Raw genomic sequence first — 15636 nt, 5'->3', positions numbered from 1 at the left:
AAAACAAACAAAACTTTTGGCCAGCCCAATACAAAGAGGAAAGCTAGAAGACAATGAAATCACATTTTTAAAGAGCTGAAAGGAAAAAAACACCTATAAAGGTTTTCTACCGACAATATTCTTTAAAAATGAAGATGAAATAAACAAGAAAAAAGTGGAAAAATTAGACTCTACCACATCTTCACTACAATAAATGCTAAAAGAAATGGCTAAGGGCTAAAGGAAAATTCTAACAGGAAATCTCAAGTACAACAAGAATAAGTGAAGAATAACAGTAAGGATAAATGAGCCATTAGATATAAAGAACAATGTTTTGTTTTGTTTTTGGAAAAATACTTTGTAACGAAGTAAATTAGAGTTGACCCTTGAATAATGTGGGGGTTAGGGGAACTGACCCTTCTTGCAGTCGAAAATCCACATGTAACTTAACAGTAGGTTCTCCATATCTGTAATCCCACACTCACAGATTCAATTAACCACGGATCATGTATATCCTTAAAGTTCTTAGCTCTTTAAGTAAAAACAACACTAGAAGATGTACAGTGGAACCTTGAACAACATGGGTTTGAACTGTGCAGGTCCACTTATACATGAATTTTTTTTCACTACATACATAACTACAGTACTGTATGATCCACAGCTGGTTGAGTCCACAGACATGGAGGGCTGACTGTGAAGTTATATACAGATTTGTGACTGCACAGAAGGTTGGTGCTCCTAACCCCAGTGTTGTTCAAGGGTCAGCTGCAGATTAAGGCACAGGTAGAAGTAAAATATATTACAATGAGGATAAACAGGGTGAAGTGGAAGAATTTGCAAATATTTCTCCATAAAATTTTTAAACAGATTTGGAAGTAAGAGAGTACACTGTGATCACAGACTGTAATAAGTTCAATATGCATACTTGAATCTCTAAAGTAAGCAATAAACACACCACACACATGCACAGGCGTAATTAAAACACTGTTATGGGACATGAAAAGGAATAATGGAACTATTTGCTTCAAAAACAACTACAAAGAGAAGGAAAGGATGAACAGAGAAAAAAGAGTAAATGCAATTCAAACATCAAGAATTGAAGAGTTAAATAAATATCAAAAATAATATTAAAAGGACAGTTTATAAAGGGTACATGGAAACTTTTGAGGGTTGATATGACAGAAGTTATCAAATTGTACATATCAGATACGTGCAGTTAATGTATACAAATAAAGCTGTTAAAAAATATAAGACTAACAACTTCAATTAGATTTTCAGATTAGATAAAAAGAGACATCTATATGATGTACATAAAATATATCACTTTAAGTAGAAAAGAACAAACAGGTTGAAAATAAAAGGATGGAAAACTTCATTAGGTTAACCTTAGGCATAAAAAGGATAGTATGGCTCTACTAATATCAGACAAAGTAAACTGTAAGTCTATTTTCAGAGATAAAAGGAAATATTTATAATGATAAGAGTAAGTTGATCAGTAAGACATAAAACTAAATGTGTATGCTACTAATTAAAAACAAGACAAAGCAAAGCAAACAGAAGGTAAAACTCAATAGACTTAAAAATGATTTGCAATCGACCTAACTAATTTGATACCTGGCTTAATATGTTAAGAGACTTCATGAGAACTTCTCTTTGAGCTCTACTAAAGATAGGTTTTGGGAGAGATCTTGGTGTTCATGTTTATGAACAGGCTCATGGGAAGTTGCTGGTGGGAGGACTCCCTGAGTTCTGCTGCTTGTCTCTGCTTCATAATATTTGATATTCATGAAAGCTGATGCTTGTTTCTGTGTTTACATCTGTCTCTGAGCCCCCCTCAAAATGTCTGTACATCAATAAACATTTGTTCTACACAAACAAATAAACAAAAAAAACCAGAGACTAGGCGATTTCTGGGATACCATAAAGACTACAAAAATACACATTATGGGGATCTCAGAAGGAGAGAAGAGAGAAAATGGCAGAAAGAATATGTGAAGAAATGATGGCAGAAAACTTCCCAAATCTGATTAATGACATGAATCTGCACATCAAGAAGCTCAAAGAATTCAAGTAAAAAAACTCAAAAGAAATTACCATTCTGAGATGCATTATAATCAAATTGTGAAAACCAAAGACAAAAGGGAATATTGAAAGCAGCAAGAGAGAAGCAACTCGTCACTTAGAAAGAATCCTCAATAAGTTTAAAAGTTGATTCTTCATCAGACAGCATAAAGGCCTGGAGGGACTGGGAGGAAATTTTTAGAATGCTGAAAGAAAAAAGCTTGTCAACGAATTCTATAAATGCAAAACTAACCTTCAAAAATGAAGAAAATAAGCGATTCCCAAAAGTTAAGGGAGCTTATCACTAGTAGACCTTCCTAGAAGAAATGCTAAAACAAGTCAACCAGATTGAAATGACAGGACACTAGACAGTAACTTGAAATCACAGAAAAAATAACACCAGTAAAACTAACTAGGTAAATTAAAAAGCCAGTATTACTATATTTTCAATTTGTAACTTTGTTTCCTGTATGACTTAAAAAACAAATGCATACAACAATGATTATAATCTAATATATAATAATATAATATAAAGGGCACACAATGTATAAAGACATAATCTGTGTCAACAAAAATATAACGATGGGGAGGCACAGCTGTATAGGAGCAGAGCTTTTGTAGGCTACTGTGATAAATTTAGGTTGTTAACTGTAACCATTAGAGTAACCACTAAGAAAGTAATTTAAAAATACACAGAAAAGGGGGAAGAAGTCAAGATGGCATTGTGGGAAGACACAGAGTTAGCGTCTTCCCACAACTAGGGTGCCTGCCAGTCGCTGGTGGGGGACTCTGACCCTCAAGGACATGGGAGGAACCCCAGAGTGAACTGGTAGGACGTAGGGGGACCAAGGGGAGAGAAGAAGTAGAGGCCAGACAAGATCAGCCCTCCTGAGGCCGGGGAGATCAGGAGAGGCAGGCCGGTTCCCCCACCTCCAAAGCCCCATACAGGCAACGTGGGTCCTGGGGGCATAGGAAGGAGGCTGGGGAGATTAGGAGAGGCAGGTGGGAGGGGCACCCTGGGAGGAGTGGGTGAGGGGAGGAGGGCGATTGCCCTGCCCACTGGGGCCCCAGGAGCCTGCTGAGCTCCCAGGCCAATCCCCTGCCCTCAAAGCCCCCTCCAGGTTGCCTGGGTCCTTGGGGGCATAGGAAGGAGGCCAAGGGGAGGAAAGGAAAAGAAGGCAGGAGGTGCCCTTTGGGAGGAGCGGGAGAAGAGGGAGGGCAATTGGCCAGCCCACTCAGGTTTGGGGAGCCTGCGGAACTCCCAGGCCAATCACCTGCCCTCCAGGGCCCCTCCAGGCTATGTGGGTCCTTGGGGGCATAGGAGGGAGGATGGGGGGATCAGGAGAGGCAAGCGGGAGGAGCCCTCCCAGACTCCAGACTGGAGGAGCAGGAGAGGAGAGGGCGTTTGTCCTGCCCACTCGAGCAGGAAGCCTGTTGGGCTCCCCGGTGAGGTGCCCTGACCTCTGAGGCCAGGGGTGGGGGACATACCTGGGCCCCTTCTGTTCCTTGAACCTAAGCTCCACCCCCCACAGCCCCCAGGGCCTTTTCTAGCCCTTTGGGTCCTGAGCATTGGCCCCACCCACTGCCCAAACCTCACCCTTGCCTAGGCTCCACTCTCCACAGCCAAGGCCTCCCACGCCCCTCACCCCTTTTTTTATTTCTTTTCCCTCCTCCTCTTTTTTATGATTGTGGTACTGATGTACCTTCTGGGTGTTGATTCATCTATATTTTTATTTTTACATTCTTTCTAATAACATATCTGTTAGTTTCATAGTCTAATTTTATTTTTTACTTTGTTACTTTTTTTTTTTTTTGCCACCCCACACAGCTTGCAGGATCTTGATTTGCGAGCCCAGGGTCGAGTGGAAGCTCCTGCAGTGGGAGCTCTGAGTCCAAACCACTGGACAAACAGAGAACCTCAGACACCAGGGCATATTCATCAGAGTGAGGTCTCATAGAGATCCTCATCTCAACACCAAGACCCAGCTCTACCCAATAGCCTACTCCAGCGTTGGAAGCCTCAGGCCAAATAACCAGTAAGACAGGAACACAATCCCACTAATAATAATAATAAAAAAATGAGATGCCAAAAAAATATGTCACAAATGAAGGAGTAAGGTAAAAACCTACAAGACCAAATAAATTAAGAGAAAATAAGCAACTTATCCGAAAAAGAATTCAGAGTAATGATAGTAAAGATGATCCAGAATCTTAGAAATAGAATGGAGGCATGGATTGAGAAACTACAAGAAATGTTTAACAAAGATCTAGAAGAACTAAACAACAAACACACAGAGATGAATAACACAATAACTGAAATGAAAAATACATTAGAAGGAATCAGTAACAGAATAACGGAGGCAGAAGAACAAATAAGTGAGATGGAAGACAAAACAGTTGAAATAACTACCAAGGAGCAGAATAAAGAAAAAGAAATGAAAAGACTTGAGGACAGTATCAGAGACCTCTGGGACAACATTAAATGCACCAACATTCGAATTATAGGGGTCCCAGAAGAAGAAAAGAAAAAGAAAGGGTCTGAGAAAATATTTGAAGAGATTATAGTGGGAAACTTCCCTAACATGGGAAAGGAAATAGTCACCCAAGTCCAGGAAGCACAGAGAGTCCCATACAAGATAAACCCTAGGAAAAACACACCAAGACACATATTAATCAAACTAACAAAAATTAAATTCAAAGAAAAAATATTAAAAGCAGTAAGGGAAGAAAAACAAATAACATATACAAGGAATCCCCAAAAGGTTATCAGCTTATTTTTCAGTGGAAACTCTGCAGGCCAGAAGGGACGGGCATGATACACTTAGTGATGAAAGAGAAAAAACCTACAACCAAGATTACTCTACCCAGCGAGGATCTCATTCAGATTTGATGGAAAAGTCAAAAGCTTTTGAGAGAAAAAAAAAGCTAAGAGAATTCAGCACCAGCAAACCAGCTTTACAACAAATGCTAAAGAAACTTCTCTAGGTGGGAAACACAAAAGAAAAAGACCCACAGAAACAAACCCAAAACAATTAAGAAAACAGTAATAGGAACACACATATCGATAATAATCTTGAATGTAAATGGATTAAATGCCCCAACCAAAAGACACAGACTGGGTGAATGGATACAAAAACAAGACCCATATATATGTTGTCTACAAGAGACCCACTTCAGACCTAGGGATTCATACAGACTAAAAGTGAAGGGATGGAAAAAGATATTCCATACAAATGGAAATCAAAAGCAAGCTGGAGTAGCAATACTCATATTAGATAAAATAGACTTTAAGATAAAGACTGTTACAAGAGAAAAGGAGGGACACTACATAAAGATCAAAGGATAAATCCAAGAAGAAGATATAACAATTATAAATGTTTATGCACCCAACATAGGAGCACCTCAATACATAAGGCAAATGCTAACAACCATGAAAGGAGAAATCGACAGTAACACAATAACAGCAGGGTACTTTAACACCCCACTTACACCAATGGACAGATCATCCAAACAGAAAATAAATAAGGAAACACAAGCTTTAAATGACACAATAGACCAGGTGGATCTAATTGATATTTATAGAACATTCCACCCAAAAGTGGCAGAATACACTTTCTTCTTCAGTGAACATGGAACATTTTCCAGGACAGATCACATCTTGGGTCACAAATCAAGCCTCGCAAAATTTAAGAAAATTGAAATCATATCAAGCATCTTTTCTGACCACAGCGCTATGAGACTGGAAATCAATTACAGGAAAAAAAACCTGGAAAAAACACAAATATATGGAGGCTAAACAGTGCGCTACTAAATAACCAAGAGATCACCGAAGAAATCAAAGAATAAATTTAAAAATGCATAGAAACAAATGACAATGAAAACATGATGACCCAAAACTTATGGGACACAGCAAAAGCAGTTAGTTCTAAGAGGGAAGTTTATATAGCAATTCGATCTCACCTCAGTAAACAAGAAAAATCTCAAACAATCTAACCCTACACTTAAAACAAATAGAGAAAGAAGAACAAAGAAAACCCAAAGTCAGTAGAAGGAAAGAAATAATAAAGATCAGAGCAGAAATAAATGAAATAGAAACGAATAAAACAATAGCAAAAATCAATAAAACTAAAAGCTGGTTCTTTGAGAAGATAAACAAAATTGATAAACCCTTAGCCAGACTCATGAAGAAAAAGAGAGAGGACACAAACCAATAAAATTAGAAATGAAAAAGCAGAAATCACAACTGATACCACAGAAATACAAAGGATTATAAGAGACTACTACAAACAACTATATGCCAATAAAACGGACAACCACGAAGAAATGGACAAATTCTTAGGAAGGTACAATTTTCCATGACTGAACCAGGAAGAATTAGAAAATATAAACAGACCTATCACAAGTAATGAAATTGAAACCGTAATTAAAAATCTTCCAGCAAACAACAGTCCAGGACCAGATGGCTTCACAGGTGAATTCTATCAAACATTTAGAGAACAGCTAACACTGATCCTTCTCAAACTCTTCCAAAATATTGCAGAGGAAGGAACACGCCCAAATTCATTCTACAAAGCCACCATCACCCTGATACTAAAACCAGAAAAAGACATCACAAAAAAATAAAATTATAGACCAATATCACTGATGATCATAATACTAGCAAACAGAAATCCTTAACACTAAGACAACTTGACTATGCTGATTCTTTTTTTTTTTTTTTTTTTAATAAAAATGTTAACTGGAATTCCCACCACATACTCCTATCCAGTGGAAAGAAAATTCCAGACCTGCAGAAGCCTGGATGGGAGTAATTTGATGATAAGTACTCTTGATAAAAAGTTAAGTACAGGTTTCTATACATCCCAACTCTTTTATTTGCAAGTGAAAGTAACAATGTTGACCACATATATTTTTTACTGCCACTTAAAAAAAAAAAAAAAAGAATCCAACAGCACATTAAAAGGATCATATACCATGATCAAGTGGGATTTATCCCAGGGATGCAAGGATTCTTCAATATATGCAAATCAATCAATGTTATACACCACATTAACAAATTAAGGAATAAAAAACATATGATCATCTCAATGGATGCACAAAAAGCTTTTGACAAAATTCAACACTCATTTATGATAAAAGTTCTCCAGAAAATGGGCATTGGGGGAATGTACCTCAACAAAATAAAGGTCATATATGACAAACCCACAGCAAGCATCATTCTCAATGGTGAAAAACTGAAAGCATTTCCACTAGGATCAGGAACAAGACAAGGATGTCCACTCTCACCACTCTTATTCAGCATAGTTTTGGAAGTCCTAGCCACAGCAATCAGAGAAGAAAAAGAAATAAAAGAAACACAAATTGGAAAAGAAGAAGTAAAACTGTCACCATTTGCCGATGACATGATACTATACATAGAAGATCCTAAAGATGCCACCAGAAAACTATTAGAACTAATCAATGAATTTGGTAAGGTTGCAGAACACAAAATTAATGCACAGAAATCTCTGGCATTCCTATACACCAACAATGAAAAATCAGAAAGAGAAATTAAAGAAACACTTCCATTTACCACTGAAACAAAATGAATGAAATACCTAGGAATAAACCTGCCTAGGGAGGAGAAAGACTTGTACTCAGAAAACTATAAAACACTGATGAAAGAAATCAAAGATGACGCAAACAGATGGAGAAATATATCATGTTCTTGGACTGGAAAAATCAATACTGTGAAAATGACTATACTGCCCAAAGCAATCTACAGATTCGATACAATCCCTAGCAAACTACCAAGGGCATTCTTCACAGAATTAGAACAAAAAATCTTACAATTCGTATGGAAACACAAAAGACCCTGAATAGCCAAAGCAATCTTGAGAAAGAAAAACGGAGCTGGAGGAATTAGGCTCCCTGACTTCAAACTATAGCACAAAGCTATAGTAACCAAGGCACTATGGTACTGGCACAAAAACAGAAATATAGATCAATGGTAGAATAGAATAGAATGCCCAGAGATAAACCCACGTACATATGGGCACCTAATTTATGACAAAGGAGGCAAGAACATACAATGGAAAAAAGACAGCCTCTTCAATAAGTGGTGCTGGGAAAACTGGACAGCTACATGTAAAAGAATGAAATTAGAGCACTCCCTAACACCATACGCAAAAATAAACTCAAAGTGGATTAAAGACTTAAATGTAAGACCAGACACTATAAAACTTTTAGAGGAAAACATGGGAAAAAACACTCTGACATAAACCACAGCAAGATCTTTTTTGACCCACCTTCTAGAGAAAAAGAAATAAAAACAAAAATAAACAAATGGGACTTAAAAGCTTTTGCAAAGCAAAGGAAACCATAAATAAGACAAAAAGACAACCTTCAGAATGGGAGAAATATTTGCAAATGAAACAACAGACAAAGGATTAATCTCCAAAATATACAAACAGCTAATGGAGCTCAATATCAAAAAAACAAACAATCCAATTAAAAAATGGACAGAAGAGCTAAATACATATTTCACCAAGGAAGACATACAGATAGCCAAGAGGCACATGAAAAGATGCTCAACACCACTAATTATTAGAGAAATGAAAATCAAAACTACAATGAGGTGTCACCAACCACCAGTCAGAATGGCCATTATCAAAAAAGCCAGAAGCGGGCTTCCCTGGTGGCACAGTGGTTGAGAGTCTGCCTGCCGATGTAGGGGACATGGGTTCGTGCCCTGGTCTGGGAAGATCCCACATGCCGCTGAGCGGCTAGGCCTGTGAGCCATGGCCACTGAGCCTGCGTGTCCAGAGCCTGTGATCCGCAATGGGAGAGGCCACAACAGTGAGAGGCCCGTGTACCACAAACAAAACAAAACAAAACAAAACAAACAAAAAGCTAGAAGCAATAAATGCTGGAAAGGGTGTGGTGAAAAGAGAACCCTTCTGCACTGTTGGTAGGAATGTAAATTGATACAGCCACTATGGAGAACAGTATGGAGGTTCCTTAAGAAACTAAAAATAAAAGTACCATATGAAACAGCAATCCCACTACTGGACATATACCCTGAGAAAACCATAATTCAAAAAGAGACATGTACCACAATGTTCACTGCAGCATTATTTACAACAGCCAAGACATGGAACCAACCTAAATGTCTCTCAACAGATGAATGGATAAAGAAGATCGGGCACATATATATAATGGAGTATTACTCAGCCATAAAAAGAAACAAAATTGAGTTATATGTAGTGAGGTGGATGGACCTAGAGTCTGTCATACAGAGTGAAATAAGTCAGAAAGAGAAAAACAAATAACATATGCTAATGCATATCTATGGAATCTAAAAAGAAAAAAAAATGGTACTGATGAATCTAGTTGCAGGGCAAGAATAAAGAGGTAGACATAGAAAATGGACTTGATGACATAGGGTGGGAGGGCAAAGCTGGGATGAAGTGAGAGTAGCATCAACATATATACACTACCGGATGTAAAATAGTTGGCTGGTGGGAAGCAGCAGCATAGCACAGGGAGATCGACTCAGTGGTTTGCAATGACCTAGACAGGTGGAATAGGGAGGATGGGAGGGAGGCTCAAGAGGGAGGGGATATGGGGACACATGTATGCATGTGGCTGATTCACTTTGTTGTGCAAAAGAAACTAACACGGTATTGTGAAGCAATTATACTCCAATAAAGATTTGAAACACACACACACACACACACACACACACACACAGAAAAGGAAACAAGGAGAGAATAAAAAAGGTAAACTAGAAAAAGTCCATCAAACACAAAAGAAAGCAAAAGAATTCAGGAAAATAAAGATTAAGACTTACAGAAAACAATTAGCAAAACGGCCGATGTAAGCTTCTTTGTTCTATAATAATGAATTTGGCTGGTTTATTTCCCTGGTTCTTAAGAGGGAGCTTTTAAACCCTTGCAATTTCCCTAGTAATAGCAGCATCTTTCTTATTCATGGTGGACTCCTCAGACCACATGTGGGTTTATGCTAACAAAGTGACTCTCGGTAGGCCCATACACAGTTCCAGAATGGGCGCTGGCTATACCATAAAGACCAACTACATAGTTAGAGGGCTCATGCTTTGAGCCACATATCAACCTGACCTTTGGTCTTTCAGAAAAAGGTTGGGGGCTGGAGATTGACTTCAATCAAAGTGGCCAATGATTCAATCACTCCTATGTAATAAAGCCACAAAAAAAATTCTGAATACTCACAGCTAAAGTAAGACTCTTGGCTGGGGACACAAATTGATGTTCTCAGAGGGTGCTGCATGCTGAAAGCAAGGAAACTTTAGGTACCCTGCCAGATCTCTCCCTAAGTGTCTCTTCTTTGGTCCTAATTTGTAGCCTTTGTAAGAAAACTGTAACTGTAAATACAGAGCTTTCCTGAGTTCTGTGAGTTGTTCTATGGAATTACTGAGCATGAGGTGGTAGTAGGAACCCGAGTTTGCAGCCAGTTGGTCAGAAGTGTGAGTGTTTGGGGAAACTCCAACCTGGCAGCTTGTGTCTGAAACGAGGACAGTCTTGTGGGGGACTGTGCCATGAACCTATGAAATTTGACCTAACTCTGCGGAGTCAGCATCAGAATTGCATTACACTTTATCAGTAATTATCTTAAACACATATGGATTAAACGGCTCAAATTAAAGGCAGAGAATGGCAGAATGGATTAAAATACATAAATAAACCCAAACTATGATCCAATTATATGCTGTCCAAAAGAGACTCATTTTAGATCCAAAGACACAATCAACTGAATGAGAATGAATAGAAAAAGATATTCATGTAAACAGTAACCAAAAGAGAGCTGGAGTGGGTACTCTAACGTCAGACAAAATACTTTAAATCCAAAATTGTTACAGGAGAAAAAGGATATTATATTTTGATAAAATAGTCAATACATTTAGAAGATATAAAAATTATAAACATATATGCACTTAACAGAGCCTGAAAATATATGAAGCTAAAATTTACATAGCTGAAAGGAGAAATAGGAAAGTCTACAAAAATAGTTGGAAACTTCGCTACCTCACTGTCAATAATGGACCTAGTAGGATGGCAATAATAAAAAAAAAAAGGGGGGGAAATAACAAGTGTTGTTGAGGATGTGGAGAAATTGGAACCCCTGTCAATGTGAAATGATGCAGCCCCCATGGACAACAGTTTGATGGTCCCTCAAAAACATAAACATAAAATTACCATATGACCTAGTAATTATACATCTAGGTATATTCCCTAAATAACTGAAAACAGGTGTTCAAACAAAAACCTGCACACAAATATTCATAGAAACACTATTCACAGTAGTCAAAAGGTAGAAACGACCCAAATGTCCATCAAACAGATAAATAAAACCAGATATATACCTGTAAAACAGAATATTACTTAGCCATAAAAAGGAATGAAATATTCATACATGTTACAAGAAGAAAGAACCTTGAACAGTACAGTAAGTGAAAGAAGTCAGACACAGAAAGCCACAAATTATATAACTCCATTTATAGGAAACATCTATAATAGACAAATCTATAGAAACAGAAAGCCAATAGTGATTGCTAGGGGTTGAAGGGAAAGGAGGAATCGGGAATGACTACTTAATGGGTACTGAGTTTCCTTCTGGGGTGATGAAAATACCCTGGAACTAGAAACTGGTTATAGTTATACAACAGCTTGGATATACTAAATGCCTATGAGTTGTGTATTTTAAAATGGTTAAAATAATAAATTTTGTTATGTGTATCTTACCACAATATTTAAAAATTCTGTAAACACATTTTTATTCATTTATTAAACCAGAACCAGATGTAGATTAAAAATGCACGAAAAATAAAAAAAAAATCAGGATGATATATGCTACGTACCTGTTAGTGCTGCTGGTTTGGATAGGGTACTGTATTGGTTTTGTGTAGATATCATACTTTGACGTGGACTTAGTGTTGGTGATGCAACAAGTGAAAGCTCCTCAATAATAATACTGCTTTTGGGATGATTTTTGGGAAGTTCATTTAATCTTTGCTCTAATGAATACTTCAAAAGGTCCAACTTCTGACTTGATTCATTAAATCTTGCTTGAGCCTTAAACAGGGAAAAGACAATGGTGTCATTTAAATAGTTATATTCTTTGACTAACATATTTATTAAGTTAAAATTTTTATTTAAAATTACTTCTGAAAGTGCTTTTCTGTCTGTTACTTTTCCTGAGCCAAGTAATTTCATTACATTCTTTGCACCTTCTGCTACTGCAAACTCTATCCTAAAATGATGCCTTAATTCTTCCATCCGAAGTTCAAGAGGACTTATGACAGGTTTGGCTAGAGGGGGACAAAAAAAAAAACAAACTTAATTGAACCATTTGTTTGACTTTCTAATACGTAGGGATTAAAACTCAAGAAAAAGAGATAAGTTCTTACAACATTAAAAGTTAGTTCTTAAAAGTCAATAAACACTGAAGTAATACTTAATAGACACAATGTTAAAATACAGTCTTTCATCTTAGCCATCAAAACTCAAAGATAAAAACTCAAAGATAAAAACTCAAGATAAAAACTCAAGAATGCCTCCTCCTCCTTAATTTTGAACCACCACTTCTTTCCTTAAAATTTATTTACCACTATACATGCCCATAATAATAAGAATGACAATTTATCTCTGTTCCATCACCATTATCAAAAGCCAATTCATTGGTCTGGACTGCCTGAAGAATCTGCATTCGTATCACTTCTATTTTTGTCTTGCTGTCTTGGAGCAGCTGTTGAGCTGTGCCATGGAGTTTCCGATCCTATTAAGAATAAGTTTGAAAAGGTAAGCAGCTACAGAGACAAATAAACCATTTTTATAACTTCTAAGTAAGATCAAATGACATCAGCAAGTGAAAAACAAGGGTCAAAAGAATACTGTGAGCACTATAATATATATACTTGGGGTAGATACATTTATTTTGAAAGGCATCAAACTGATAGGGTGAAAAATAAGAAAAACAACTCCATTAGTTAAAAGTTAGGGAGTAAGTTATAGTGAATAAACTTCTATCATGTCTAAAGACTTCAAGAAAGGTCCTGATATAAGTGAAATAATGTTACTGTCCTACCTCCCAGTTTAGTTCCAGTAATACTGAATCACAAAAAACTTACCATTTAATGACCCAACCCAAAGATGTCCATGTGGCAATCCCCAGAACCTTGTGAATGTTACTTTACATGTGAAAGGGAAATTAAGATAGCAGATGGAACTGAGGTTGTTAATCACCCAACCTCAAAATACAGAGGTTATCCTGGATTATCCAGATGGACCCAATGTAATCATAAGGGTCCTTAAATGTAGAAGAGGAAGGCAGAAGAGGAGGTCACATGAGAAGAACCGGAGCCACGGTTTCTGGCTTCAAAGACAGAGGAAGAGGGCCACGAGCTAAGGAATATGGGCAGCCTCTAGAAGATGGAAAGGGTAAGGAAACAAATTTTCTCCTATGCCCTCCAGAATGTGAAATCCATTTTGGACTTCTCAATTATGAAACTGTAATGTAATAAATTTGTGTTGTTTTAAGCCACTAAATTTTTGATAATTTGATACAGCAACCACAGAAAACTAACAGAATTTTTTTCAAACGTTTCATGAGAAAAGTAACAGAAGTTAATGCCATCTCCTACTTAGTTATATTAGTTGTCAAAGTCTAGTAGGCTTCAATCCACAAAAAAGAAATGATAAAACTAAGCATCAAGTTAGGAAGCACTTATTCACAAGAAAGACCAATATTTGCATATTATTTAAGCATCTCTACTTTTATCACTGAGGCAGTCAGTATTAATCTGGAAATAAAATAGCATACAATCAACCTATATTCTCCAGAAGACTCAAAACTACTAGCTAAGAGACAAGCATCAGATGTGCAGCATCATATCAATAAATCGAACACACACAGTACATCATGACACTGAATTAAGGGGAGGATGGAGATACTTGTGATGGGAGAGACAATATATACGAGGAAAAAATAGTGAGCTGAAATATATCACATTAAACACCAATACAACACATTAAAAAAGTGAGCTGATATATATCACATTAAACACCAATATAACTAGTTAAACATGTTATATACAGTGGAGGAAAAAGCAATTAGCAAACTTATGAATTTTTCTTTCATTTCTCTCCTGTTCCCATGGTCACTCATTTAGGAGAGAGTTTCTGGTCAGATTTTGTTCTTTATTAAATAAAATATTTGGATTTCACATTGAGTTGGGCTTAAATAGTTTACTAAGTCCCTTAAATATTCATTTACAACATGAAGCACACACACACACTATACTTTTTTAAAATTATGCTTTACCATTAAGAACATTAGCTTGAATCTGGTGTTTGTCTATGACTCATTAGATATACTTTTATGAATATACCTATTAACCTTCCAAATTTAAAATAAAAATACTTTTAAATTCCTCTTGTTATCCAGTATCAGGAACATCAAACTGAAGATATGAAATAACTTTTCTATTTCTCTGAGACCAGATTAGAGTAAGAGAAAAAGTTAGTATTTCAAATTTAATGGGACAAATTTAATGGGACAAATAGGTTTCTTGAAGAAACTATGTAAGCAGGGATACCATTCTCTAAAATACAGAGCTTCTGTAAGCATTAGATAAAACTAAAATTATATTGCCTAGCATATGATTGGCATTAAAATGTTCTCTTTTAGAGGAATAAAAATAATGATTAATTATAGGATCTCAATGAAGTTCTAATGTAAAAGTATAAATATTTATATATGCTTTTCAATTAAGCTACTCCTTTTATTATTTTATCACTATGCGAAAAGACAGTAGTTCTGTCATTTACTTCTTTAGAAATGCCCTTCTTAACTATTTCAATTCAACGTGCAAGGAAAAGCATTTGTATTTCATTTTAAAAAGTAAATGATTTTTCCCACACATATTTCTGGAAGATGTACATAGATGTCAAAGTATGATAAAGGTTTTTAAAACTGACATTGGATATTACCTATCACAGGCAATTTACAGTTACTACATGTCAGTCTTATGCTTTCCAGCATTCAATGAATTTTTATTGTCAGTTTTATGTTTTCAGGCATTCAATGGATTTTTGTGTTGCGCACCTAATATGTTGAAGAGGAAAGCTAGATCCAAAGCATATGAACTGGTTTATATATTAGAGAAATACTGGCTTTTATGCTAAAACTATGAGAAGATTTTTACATATATAGGTTGAACCATATGAACATGCCAATATCTGATTCTAAACTAAAAAAACAGCAATTTCATATGGTTCAAACTAACAGACTAGATAAAGTCGTTAACTATTAGTAATTAGCATACTACATTCTACAAGTAATTATATTTCAAATGTACAATATTTTACAATTATAAATAAAAATCAAGTACATTTTATATTTTCAAATTATACTTTTTTACTTTATAAAAAATAACTTTTTGTTTTAAAAGTCATAGTGTGATATTATAAATAATAAACTACACTATACACACAGCTTTCAGAAATAAATAAACCAATTATCTTTATTTTTCCATTACATATTTATGGCTTACTTTGCATGAATTAAATGTTGCCACAT

At 36.2% G+C, this 15636-nt stretch overlaps 1 protein-coding gene across 2 annotated transcripts in view; it reads right to left on the bottom strand.

Annotated features, from left to right (window-relative positions):
• The window catches only part of PKN2 (protein kinase N2), a 128309-nt gene that overhangs the window by 52088 nt on the left and 60585 nt on the right, over nucleotides 1-15636 (bottom strand). For both annotated transcript variants that reach the window (XM_067726795.1, XM_067726796.1), the window contains 3 exons: nucleotides 12717-12834; nucleotides 12222-12367; nucleotides 11918-12131 (listed from right to left, as the gene is read on the bottom strand). In XM_067726795.1, coding sequence (XP_067582896.1) covers nucleotides 11918-12131; nucleotides 12222-12367; nucleotides 12717-12834 — 478 coding nt within the window. The remainder of the gene's footprint in view (nucleotides 1-11917; nucleotides 12132-12221; nucleotides 12368-12716; nucleotides 12835-15636) is intronic.

The sequence above is a fragment of the Pseudorca crassidens genome, chromosome 2, assembly GCF_039906515.1.
Source record: "Pseudorca crassidens isolate mPseCra1 chromosome 2, mPseCra1.hap1, whole genome shotgun sequence".
In the NCBI taxonomy this organism is placed as follows: Eukaryota; Metazoa; Chordata; class Mammalia; order Artiodactyla; family Delphinidae; genus Pseudorca; species Pseudorca crassidens.
Note: the sequence above shows the minus strand (reverse complement) of the source record. Positions and strands in the feature narration are given on the sequence as shown.